The 13502-nt window shown below is 30.2% G+C and overlaps 1 protein-coding gene and 1 long non-coding RNA gene across 5 annotated transcripts in view; one reads left to right on the plus strand and one right to left on the minus strand.

Annotated features, from left to right (window-relative positions):
- The window catches only part of LOC111675069 (ephrin type-B receptor 1-B), a 65384-nt gene that overhangs the window by 40206 nt on the left and 11676 nt on the right, over positions 1-13502 (plus strand). The window contains exons 5-10 of one of the 4 annotated variants that reach the window (XM_046945792.1): positions 390-875; positions 959-1900; positions 1985-2161; positions 2319-2336; positions 2481-2528; positions 4808-4936. In XM_046945792.1, the coding sequence (XP_046801748.1) occupies positions 390-875; positions 959-1900; positions 1985-2161; positions 2319-2336; positions 2481-2528; positions 4808-4936 (1800 nt within the window). The remainder of the gene's footprint in view (positions 1-389; positions 876-958; positions 1901-1984; positions 2162-2318; positions 2337-2480; positions 2529-4807; positions 4937-13502) is intronic. The other 3 variants (XM_046945803.1, XM_046945795.1, XM_046945812.1) reach the window with 3 other exon arrangements.
- Positions 5045-5383, minus strand: LOC124418702. The gene is made up of 2 exons (XR_006940168.1): positions 5351-5383; positions 5045-5265 (listed from the first exon to the last, which is right to left on the minus strand). It is a non-coding gene; the product is annotated as an uncharacterized LOC124418702 (long non-coding RNA).

Here is a 13502-nt window from a genome sequence, read left to right on the forward strand (position 1 = left end):
TACTTTGTGCTAAATTAGTGTCCAGTCTTTTTTTAGGGTTCGTTCTTAAAAAAGTAATAAAAACGGGAAAAAGGTTAAGTAAAATAATATTGCATATTCTTTACACCGTGAATAATAAATTAAGATATATCAATGATTTAAATAATTAAAACGTAACAAAATTTTTGAATAATGAAGGTACAAAACGCTATGTGCTAAAATCATGGCCACCACTGTATATATATATATATATATATATATATATAAATTTCTCAACGGATTAAAAAACATATATAATTCTTGTTGTACTCTGACCTAATTTTCAGAAAAATTGTATAACAGATATTAATTTTTTGTCGCATAGTTTTAATTAATCTGAGATTTATTTCTTTAACATATTTATTCAATAGGAAATGCACTTTCATGCAAGGAAACATTCAGTTTGCTTTACTATGAGTTTGATGCTGCTACTCGAGAACCACCTCCGTGGCAAACAGATAGCTATAAATTAATAGCGCGAATTGCTGCTGGGGAGGGCCGTTTCAATCAAAACAGTGACGTTGATATCAATACCGAAGTAAAAAGTATCGCAGTTACTAAAAAGGGTGTTTACTTTGCCTTTCGTGACCAAGGAGCGTGTATCAGTGTTTTAGCTGTCAAGGTTTATTATATTACATGTCCAGCAGTTACAGAGAATTTAGCGCATTTCAATGAAACTCCAACTGGTCGGGAAATAACACTTATTGAAAAACAAAACGGAACATGTGTAGAAAATGCTGACCCATATATCCCGCCTACTTATTTGTGTAAGGGCGATGGGAAATGGACAATACTCAATGGCGGCTGTCGTTGCAGAGTTGGATATGAACCTGATATGGCTAATAAAAGTTGCAATGGTATGTCTGTTAAAATTATTTTTATTAACGTTATTAAGTATAACCATTATTTTTATGCTTTTATTTTGTATTTTAAAACTCAGAATGTCCGATAGGCACATTTCGCTCAGTAGAAGTCAGTAAATGCATTCCATGCCCCCAAAATTCAAACGCTTCGAAAGCAGCATCAGGCTACTGCAAGTGCTTATCAGGTTTTTTCAGACATCCTAGGGATGGGAAACATATGCCATGTTATAAACCACCGGGACCTCCAACAAATCTTACACTTTTATTTGTTGATCACATTAGTGCAATATTGTCGTGGAATACACCAGTCCGCGATCATACTGTTGATAATAATCAGAATTCAAAATATCGCAGCGACATTGTTTATAAAGTAGTGTGCGCCTCATGCTCTTCTAATGTTGTTTTCACACCATCTGCAGATACGTTTAATGATACTAAATTGACCTTAACCAATTTGGAACCAGTTACAACTTATACTATTCAGATTCATTCTATGAATGGTGTGTCATATATTATTGAAAACGCAACGGCAGACGAAAAATCGCAGAAAAATTTAAATGAATCTTTTAGTAATCTAGACAAAGATGAAACTTCAAAAAGCAGTGATGATGTGTTGATTGGAAACAAGGCATCGTCGTCGAACAATAATCAGCAAATTGATTTATCACAAATAACTACAGAGTGGGCTGAAATAGTTTTTACAACTACTGAGTCAGCCATACAATCAACCGTTAGTAATGTGCGAGTAGTGTTAACAACAAGCAACGAAATCGATTTGATTTGGGATAAACCTGTACAAAGTGATGTTCCTATAGAATTTTATGAAGTGCGATGGTTTCCTAAGCCTGATTTTGATACAATCAACAAGACCGCATTGACTACTAAAGAAACTAAAGCTCATATAGAAAACCTTAATGAAAACACCGAATATGGGTTTCAAGTACGTTACAAAACTCTCAATGGCTATGGAACATACAGCAATATTGTATATGCTCACACTCAACAAGGAGTCAGTTCAGGTACTACATATTTTATATATATTTCTGAATATTTTAATATTAATATTTTAATATTTAATATCTGAATATTTTAATTTCATTTAGTTTACGAAGACAATATTCAAATGCGCATGGTAGCTGGTGCTACTGTAGCCGTTGTAGTTATTTTGGTATTAGTAATCGTAGCTACGGTACTGTTTTTGAGGTCTAAAAATCAGGATGACATAGATAAAAAATCCAGCAATCACATGCCTCTGCCATTAGACTATGCCAGCAATGAAGGTAATTAAAATGTAAAAATCTTTCAATCTTTCACACAACAGCTGTAGTTTAAACAGTTTGTACAACCATGATTACATAGATTAAGTTTGTTTCTGATTTTAATAATCAAACTCATTGAAATACTCTATTCCCCTTCCTTTCTATCCCTCAAAACCAGGACTGGTCGTAACCTATAGTAAGTGTTTATGTTTTTAAACCAAATTTTGCTATTATTTTGTTAAATTTCGATCCTTTTTATATACATTTTTAATTCGTTTGCATTTGATATTAAAATAATTGTTTTTTTAATTTGTTTATAATATTTTTTGAAATATTTTAGTTCATGCCATGGATACTACACCCATCGTTAAAACAATTCAATCCAATGGTAAACTTTTTTGTTCTTTTTCTTTTGCTTTTATCGTAGATATTAACTGTAATTGCATGATTTATACTTAGACTCTTTTACTTTTATATCCTCATTAAAAAATTATAGTTTATATGATCGGTGTATATGGGCTGACTAAGAAGATGCTTTTGCACCACGACCAGGTAGAATTAGTTACATGCAATAATCCACTGCAAACATTTTTTAATTGGTTTACGAAACCATAACTAATCCCTTTCTACTAACATTGCTCTTAACCCTTTCTCTTAGAATTAACTTCTATTAAAATACATTTTATTTTAAAATACTGATTGTAGTTTTTCTTCTGGTATGTTACTAAATAAAACAGTCATAAGAGATATGACCTATTTTATTTAAAAAACGGAGTTTTATATCTTAATCGAAAATTTTGTAATTTTTAAAAATATTTGTCACCCCATTGTGATATTAACACACATACATACGTGCAATAATAACTACCCAGTATATATGTATATTTATAATTAACTTCAAAGCTTTAATTTGATTTATATAGTTTGTTAGAATGCACTGTTTGTATAAGAAACATAGAAGTTACTGGTGTTTCCATCGAAAATGAAAGCTTAGTTCATTTTAGATACCTTTCCCCTTTTGTGTTATATTCGAATATGCCGAATATTTTTGTCGAATTGTATCATGATACTAAAATGTATTTATTATTTATTGAGAATAAATCTGTATTCTGAATGAAGGATCAATTATTAACCGGGGCTAAACTTGTTGATGTTGAATTCCATCGCCTTACTCCTATTTTAATCTAGTAATGAGCGGTACAGAAATTTTCTGAAAGGGGATTAATACGGGGGGGTCAAATATAGACCGATACATAACTTGGTTATGTCGAATTTTATCGCTGTACTTTCATTTATGATCCAGTAATAAGTGTTAAAGTAAATTTCTGAAGGGGACCTTATGTGGGGTAGGGTCAGTAATGAACGTTAAAAATATTTTTTATCTCCCCCTTTTAAATTAAAATATAAATTAAATTAATAAATTAAAAAAAATTTAAGTTTACATGACACTTGTTTATGTAAAATTTGATCGTTTTACTGGAATTGTTAAACCAGTTATGACTGTTGAAAATGTTTTCCGGGGGCCACTTGTATGGGGTATTTGGAAACCGTGGAACTCCTACTGTGTGTGTCCTTATCGTGATTTCAACAGACGGACGGACATGGCTAGATTGTTCCTGAATCTAATAAGGACCCACAATATATACTTCTATGTGTCTTAGGAGAATATTTCGATGTGTAACAAACATAATAACACAAACAATATTTATATATATTTTACCCACCATCAAAAAATGGGGGTTATATTGATTTTTGATGGGTCCTTATTAAATTCTAAGACAATCTAGCCATGTCTGTCCGTCTGTCTGTGGAAAGCACGATACGGTGTGATATAACCCAAAATTTTTTTATTGAAAGTCCTTTTTGAAAAGATTCAAATTTTTTCATGTTTTACGCAAGCAAATAATATTATATAATATAAACGGAGTTTTCAATGGTATAATTAATCAGGGCATTAATTCAACATTATGATTAAATCATAAATATTCGGGAAGTAACAGATAAAATCAGGGACAAAAAATATTTATGATTTAAATAAAACGTATGTAAAATTTATATGGGGTGGTGTTTTTTGTTGATAGGTGGTTACGTTAGTGAAATATCTGAGTGTAGCTAAGGTTTAACTAAAATTTTCTTGTAAAATATAGCAGCTGAATAATACAAATTTATTAATTATAATATACAAATAATGCATATATGCATATGTATTTTATAACACTGATTCATAACTTTTTCGGTCAGATATCAAACTTTTGTACACGGACTTTAAGAATATTTGATTTAAGTATGTGTCCGTTATGGAAAAACTGATTATTTTGTATACTTATATTCTTACTAATTGTATTATAAATGAATTACATATATACTTAGAGTATTGTATAAAAACATCAAATATTACAGTGTTTTGTTGCTTGGGTGTTGATTTACTTTTTATTTGCGACCAAAATGTAAAGGGTTTAAAATGATAATTATTGTTTTAATTGTTACTAGAACTAGAATTGTTTTTTTTGTAAAACTTAGACTACTGGTGCTATTTTCAAAAATATTAATCAATAACCTAGTTTAAAAAGTTGTAGGCCTTACTTTCTAATTATTTTTCAAATACATATTACAACATTAGTAAAATTATTGGGAATGTAATTAACTTTATATTTGTACATTTTATAGTGACAACTCCGTTGTTTGGAAATAGTCGGAGCTACGTAGATCCACATACGTATGAAGATCCTAACCAGGCAATACGTGAGTTTGCTAGAGAAATTGATGCTAACTATATTACCATTGAAGCGATTATTGGTAAGTAAAATTGTTTATGTTTTTGAAGTAGTTATAAAAATATACATATCCATATACATATTTTATAAAGAGTAGCTCAGGACACATGCAATTAAATGCATGTAACTTAAAAAATAACTTTTTGTTTGCATGTTACGTAAAAAATCTTATATATCCTTCTCCATGATGTGTTAAAAAAAGCAGTCAGTATCAAAAACTCCTGGTCAAAACGGGGTCTCTTTGATTCTACTTGACAGTTCGCGTGTAGTGAACTACCACGTAAACCATCAAAAACTCCTTTTTTATAGGTTATCACTTACTCCGCGCTCAACATGCTTAATTTCATGTTCCTAGATTAAGATTAAAAATATTACCTTTTGAAAAACGAAAAAGTTCCCGAAAAAGTACCGAAAATTGACCCTTATGGTTTCTCACCTAATTCCGACTTTACATACTTAATTTTGTGTTTTTAGGTTCAATATTAAAGAAAACTCAAAAAGTATCTTTTGAAAAATGATAAAGTACCAAAAAAAACCTTTTATAGGTTCTCATGTAATCATTTTACAATACAATACAATACAATACAATACAATACAATACAATACAATACAATACAATACAATACAATACAATACAATACAATACAATACAATACAATACAATACAATACAATACAATACAATACAATACAATACAATACAATACAATACAATACAATACAATACAATACAATACAATACAATACAATACAATACAATACAATACAATACAATACAATACAATACAATACAATACAATACAATACAATACAATACAATACAATACAATACAATACAATACAATACAATACAATACAATACAATACAATACAATACAATACAATACAATACAATACAATACAATACAATACAATACAATACAATACAATACAATACAATACAATACAATACAATACAATACAATACAATACAATACAATACAATACAATACAATACAATACAATACAATACAATACAATACAATACAATACAATACAACACAATTTCTATAATATCAGTAAGTTCCGGCAGAGCGAGAGCAGCAGAGCAAGATTAAGTACCTATAGTCTGAATTAGGTGAGAACTCATATAAGGGATTTTTTAGTACTTTTTAGTTTTTCAAAAAATACCTTTTGTTCTATAATATTGAATTTAGGAACATGATATTATATATGTAGATTCGGAATTAGGTGAGAAAAGGGAACATTTTGGTACTTTTCCGTTTTTGAGTATGTAGAGTTGAAATTAGGTGAGAACAGAAAAAAGTGTACTTTTTGGTTCATTTTTTAGAAGGTACTTCTTGAATTTTCTATAATAATGTTTCTCCGATATACAAACTGTTTTATTTAATTCATATGGGGACTCCAAGTTCCCCCAGATGTTAGTTTGCCCTTTTTCTCCAAAATGTTCAGATGAATATGAATTAAGGTATTTCGTGCAAAATTTGTAGAATCTTGTTCTATTATTTCCCAGATAAATGAAATTTTGTATTTAATTCATATGGGAGGTGCGAAGCCTCCTATTGAAAGGCCGCCCGTTATATTCTTCATGTTAAATTTTGAAGATTCTGGCTTTAATAGTTTCTCAGATATACTAATTTTTCTATTTAATTCATATAGGGGCTCCAAGCCCCCCAAATGATAGTCTTTCGTCTCCAATTTTTCCAGATGAATATTAATGTTCTTCGTGCAAAATTTGAAGAATGTAGTGCTATTAGATTCCCAGATAAACGAAATTTTGTATTTAATTCATATGGGAGGTGTCAAGCCCCCCATTGAAAGTGAACAGAGACCACATACAGCTTTGCTCCCTCCCACAGAACTCGCCAGAAAACTCCCATCAGCTTTCTACGAACCATATATCTGACCTTTGCCTACCTGATTGAAGGATCTGGACGGATCGGTCAATTATTTTTTTCCGTAACACGCCGTTTAATTAGGACCTTTATAGCAGAATTTACGTGCCTTGTGGGTTAATTCTCACTCGACTGGGCTGATAGCATAGCTGAGGACCCGAAATCAAGTTGGCGGTTCTGTCACGGTGGCCAAATTTTGGTTCGCAGTATCTTTTCTTGGGGTGCTTTCATGAGGCATTCGTTGTATTTGGTCTTCCACTTCTCCTCGCGGATTAGTTTGGCCCGATATTGCCGCCAAACTAGACCGGATCTCAGTAGCATTCTATTCAACCCGACCTCAAAATCACAAATATAGAGAAGGTTGGCGGTAATTCAATAGTAAAAAATTTTAAGAAATTACAATAAAATAATTTTTGGTGCTAAATTTTATAAACATTCCCAGCAAAAAAAGAACTGTCGGTTTTTCTAAATGCTAAAAAATATTTTCATTCTAACAAATATATATAAGAAACAAAATTTTGTCTAATTTTGTACCTAACATTTCATACAATTTTTATACATTTCTAGTGTATAATTCAGATAATTATTAAAACTAATTTTATAAAACGTCTGTATATATAAATTCAATAGTTTTTGATTATATACCATTAAATTTTTGCAATTTTTTAAAGTTTTCTCATTGTTTTCCTATTAACAAAAATATCATGTGCACCTGAAGAACAAAGGTCATTTGGAATCAAAAACATCACGTACCAACACCAATTTCTGATATAGAAATACTTTTCGAGTTTCGAGGGAAACGGTTTCTATTAGTGTTGTAGATATTTCAGGTTATGTCTGTCATAGGAATGATCGACCCAATGGAAGGGGTGGTGGTGTTGCTCTCTATATCATATATAGTATAAAGTAGTATACATGGGTAGAAATTATGGAATTATTGAGTGTCTGCTGAAGTTACTTTTGGTGATATTAAAATTGTTGGTAGGGGTTGTATATCTTCCTCATGGAGACTTTGTTTCCCTTGAGAGTGAAATATCTGATGTTCTTCTTAGATATTCAACTGTTGTTATTATGGGTGATTTCAACAATAATTTGTTTGATTCAATTAAGTCCTTGAGGGTTAGAGATATTTGTAGGAGAATGAATCTTTCTCCTATTCACAATTCAATACCTACACATTTTGATGTTCGTCATAATTCATCATCTCTATTGGATTATTTTTTGGTGTCTTCTCCGGATTTGGTGAAAAAATCTGATCAATTTCAGTGTCCGGGAATAACTTGTCATTCTTTCATTTTTTTGTCGTTTAAGGTACCACGACAGGTTGCTGACATGACCTCATTGGAAGCCATGATGTTAGATTGTGTCTTTGGTGGCATGTATTTAACTGATAATGTTGATGAGCAATTGGGAATTTTAAATGAAAATATGCAGTTGTTACATTCTGTTGTTCCTTTTAAACGGTGAATGGTTCGTACTAATGGTGATGATTGGATTAAGGTGCCTGAAATAGGTTATCATTTGTCAATTAGAGACCTGGCATATAGGGCATATTTACATAATAGAAATGAAAGTAATTGGAGAATATTCTGTCGGTGTAGAAATAGGGCTAAGTCAGTTATTAGAAAACATAAGAGAAGGGCGCTCTTACTGTCACCATCTTGTTCGAAGATGGTGACAGTAAGAAGATTTGGTCTATTTTGAATAGGAATGGGGTTGTGGATGGCACTGATAAGTATAATGATGTTGATCCTGATGATTTAAACGATGCTTTCTCTTCTAATCAGTCTGTTGATTCTAATGGATTTGTAGATTTTTTTCAGTATTTCATATGATCGATTTTCTTTCCGTTCTGTAGATATTTATGAAATGTTTGATGCCTTTGATCTGATAAATCAACTGCTGTTGGTTATGGTCGTTTTACACTCAAGCTTCTTAGACTTTTAATGCCATTATTTGGTAATCATTTATTACATTTAGTGAATATGATTTTAACTACTTCAACTTTTCCATTGTAATGGAAAATTGCTAAGATTATTCCTTTAAGGAAGAACAGTGTTTTAATTGGTCGAGATGAATTTAGACCTATATCTTTATTGCCTATCTTATCAAAGATGGTTGAGCCTCTAATGAAGATTCAACTTGTTCAACATATTGATGAAAATCAACTGCTTCATGATTGTCAATCGGGTTTTAGGTGCAATAGAAGCACAACATCCTTGCTTCTTGGTTTAACTGACAACATTAGGAGTAATCTTTCTGGAAAAGGTATTTGTGTTTTATTATCTTTGGATTTTGCTAAAGCCTTTGATAGAGTAAATCATTTGCTTTTAAATTATAAGTTGCATAGATATTATGGTTTCTCCAGATCAGCTTGTATGCTAATATATTCCTTTCTATCTAATAAAATTCAGTATGTTTATTGTAATAGTCGTTGTTCTGGAATGCTGCCAGTTTATAGTGGGGTTTCGCAGGGATCTGTTCTTGGTCCGCTACTTTTCATTATGTTTATGAATGATCTTTTCAGTATGGTTTCTAGCAATAAGTGTCTTCCATTTTCATTTGCGGATGATGTTTAGCTGCTGTTCAAAGGAGATGTTGTATTTCCTGATGTTTTGGAAAGTATGATTAACATTACTGTTGGACTGCTTTTGAATTGGGTAACTGATAATCGTCTTTCTATAAATACGGATAAGACTAAGGCAATGTTTTTCGTTAAATGTGGGTACAATTTTTCAGTTAATTTTGATGGTATAATGATAGAGTTTGTTGATAGACTTCAGTGTCTTGGTGTAATTATTGATACTGGTTTGAGCTTTAAGGGACATGTTAACACTGTTATTTCTAGGGTTAATTTTACTTTACGTAAATTATATAGCTTAGATTTGTTGTTGCCTTTTCATGTTAGAAAGAGAGTTGTTCGTGCGCTGATAATGCCTATATTTTTGTATGCCTTAGAGGTATTTTCTGGTACCTTTGGCTATGTCATAAGAAAACTTTTAATCGAGTTATTAGGTACCTATATTCCCTTAGAATGTCACAGCATGTTTCGTCTTATGTCTCAGATTTCTTGGGTTTTTCCTTTATGGAATTTATAAAATATAGAAATTTATTACACTTTTGTAGATCATATAAATTGCAGACTCCAGGATATCTAATTAGTTTTTTTCAATTCTGTAGATCTACTAGGAGTAGACAGCTGAAAATACCTAAACTGACTCCGATATTGGAACGTTCATTTTGTGTTAGACTGGCGCGAACTTATAATAAGTTGCCTATTTGCTCGAGAATATTTAATTTTTCTGCTAATACATATAGAATGAAGCTATTTCAAGAACTCGCTTGTAATCGTTTGATTCTGTAGGTATTGTTGAATTGATTTGTGAAAATTTGTATTGTGTTCGCATGGATGACACTTTTTTGACATTTAGAGGAACAATGGTTATTTTTGTTGTATGGTTTTATTAAAGTGGATTTTTAGAGTGTTTCAGTGTTTCCATGTTTCTTACAAAAATTGAATTTTATCTTTAATTGCAACTTTATATTTAATTGTATTTGTACTCTTTCTTATGCTATGACAGTGGATTGGGCGTTTCTTACAAAATTTGAATTTTATATTTAATTGCAACTTTATATTTAATTGTATTTGTACTCTTTCTTATGCTATGACAGTGGATTGGGCGTTGTGGCTTCTGTTTAACTGATCAATATTGTTTTCTTTTTCTTATCATTTTAGGATGGATGATATTTAGTGTCCCAGTTTTAAATGTGGTTCTTGGTCTGGAATCATACTTTGTAAAATTGCGGGAAATTTTGCATTAATTTCTTAATAGAAGCCCTTCATTATCTGTGATGTATTGTGTAGGATCCGTATTGTTTGATTACATTTTTAATGATATTTCATTCTCTGGTGAACAGTGGTGTTCATTTCATTGTTGTTCGATGCTTTGATAGGGGTATTTTATATGGGTTTAGATTTGTTTGTGCTATTGTTACAGTGTTTTTGTTGGATTAATGCTTATCATTTTCCAGTATGTTGTAAGAGTTCAGGTGGTCTTGTTGTATTAATGGGGTGTGGTGGGATGAAATTTCATAGCTTCAGATATTGTTTTATTTTTGGCAAGGTTGATAATATTTTATTTGTATTTATAGTGCTGAGGGAGTTTTTATCTTTGTGGACATATCTGTAATGTTTGATTAATTCTCAGATTGTTTATAGTGAGAGAGTGTCTTGGTCATTGGGAGAGATATTTTTGGTATTATTTTTTTCCTTCGGATTTACCATTTTTATTCTTACAGTTTTGATCTTTATATTGTTCTCTTATTTGTTCATATACATGCTTTGTTTTCCATAATTTTTTTTGGTCCATTTCCTATTCTGTCAGGAGTCTTGAATTTTTTTCTGTTATGCGAATTGTTCTATGGTTTGGACTCTATTTGTAATTAGATGTCTATTTCAGTTGCTGGTCTTCTTATCATTATGATTATTAGTTGATGCAGTTCTTAAGGGATACTTAGTTTAATGTAATCGTTGGTATTTAATTTTTGATTCATTCTTTGTTTTCAATATTTTTGGTTTTTTTTTATGTCACTCATTTTCTTCTGGTGCATCATGGGGTTTAGAGTTTATTTGGTTGTGTTATGGTCGTATATTCTTAAAAGAGTTGGTGAGTTGTAATTTGACATATTAGTGACTAATTGAATTGTTTTGTGGAGGCGTCAAAACTGTTCTGCGTTGGAGTTTAATTTGCGGATAGTTTATTTTGCTTGCAAATATTTTTTATCTTGATTTCTTGTCGTATTTTGCAATTGTTGTTGTACTTACTTCTGATAACTTTATTTGGAACTAGGTTTTTGGTATATGTTTTTTTTTGGGGGGGGACTTTGTTTTCTATATTGGGTAGTTTTTCCTATTATCTTGTTTTGCTAAGGTTGTGGTTAGCTAACAGGCTCTCATATTCTTGTACTTTCTACTTTTTAGAGATTGGGGATCACGCTTCTATCTTTTAATTTGGTAGATTGTTGTTATGGCAGGGATACAGTATCCTGACTTTATTAGATTATTTTTCTTGGCTGGTTGTGATGAACTTCCATTATTAATATTTTGACATTTTGAGTTAGGTTTTTAATTTTGGTGGTACAACTTTTTATATATTCAATGAAATTGTTTTTATTATTAATACTTTATTTTTAATTTTTTAATTCTTATTTATTATATTTTTTATATTATATTTATATTATTATATTATATTTATATTATATTTTTTAAGTAGAAATTTGTAACCGATTATGGCCAATAGGCTAGGTTTATTTTGGAAAATAAATTAAAATTAAATTATAATCTAATTTTAACGGTTTAGTCCGGGCGATAGTGAATCAGTAATTATATGAATAATTGCAAGTTTTTTGCAATTGTGAGAGATACTTCCATTATTAAAAATCAAATTGTGAAGTTAAGTATTAAAACAACTTAACAAAAAAATAAGATTCATTTTTCCAAAATAATTGAAAATATGCAATGAAAAACTTATTGCATTAAGTACGTGAACTTTTTTAACAACCGCGAAAAAATAAGTCCGTGGTTTTTCATAATTTTTAATGCTTAAGCGAATAGTTATATTCCTACTGTACATTATGCAGAATTTGACTTTGTAAAATTTTGACTTTAAGAAGTTATTACTCAGTGACCGGGAAAGATAATTGAACATAATTATTTTTTAAGGTTTGTAAAATCGATTAGTACTAAAGAAATTGTTTTTGCTTTCGCAAGTAGGCAACTTTTTTGCCAAAAAAGATTCCTTAGTTTAAAATTTTAAAATTTAAACTTAAATATTTTTGTTTATATTATAATAAAATTATTATAATCAGCATAATTTTACTTAACTAAGTCAATAAAAAAATTATTTCATTAAAATCGTTCCATATTTGTTAATTTTACAGGGTCGACAATTATATCACATTATGAATAAAGTCACATGACTGCATTTGAAACTAAATTTGCTGTTTAGTTTAATTTTTTCAAAAGAATAATATATACAATTCTAATAATAAAACATAAAATTTATAATGAAACTTAATTTTTGTCCGATAACTGATATAATTTTTATACATACCGGGGTATGTTTTGTATTAAATAGACTGACTGGATTTTATATAGGGAGAACATATTTTTTTGAAACTTGATCTTCTAATCGACCTCATGTTTCGGATATCTTAATATCTAGAAAGGGGAATCATTTTGTGGGGTTATGACGAACAACATCAGAATTTTGTGGTCACTCTAGTATTGATACACGACATAAAAATAGAAAATCGGTCATAAATCTATACCAAACAAATTTATGGTATAGAAAACATCACTATGAAAGCATAGTCCAAATTTCAAGCCGATACGATATATGGATCTCGAGATGTATCACTTCAGAAATGAAAGACATACCCGTGCATGTGGGTATTGACATAACGATTGAAACGGTTTATTTTAAACATGAATTTTATAAAATAATGAATAATGCTTTTATAATTAATATTATTCACTAATTCAAATATTATTATTTACAAAATAGTTTGGCAATTTTTGTTTTCTTTTTTATACCCTTCACCTTCGTGTGAAGGGTATATATAAGTTTGTCATTCCGTTTGTAATTTCTATAATATAATTTTCCGACCCTATAAAGTATATATATTCTGGATC

The sequence above is a fragment of the Lucilia cuprina genome, chromosome 2 (assembly GCF_022045245.1).
Source record: "Lucilia cuprina isolate Lc7/37 chromosome 2, ASM2204524v1, whole genome shotgun sequence".
NCBI classification, from domain to species: Eukaryota; Metazoa; Arthropoda; class Insecta; order Diptera; family Calliphoridae; genus Lucilia; species Lucilia cuprina.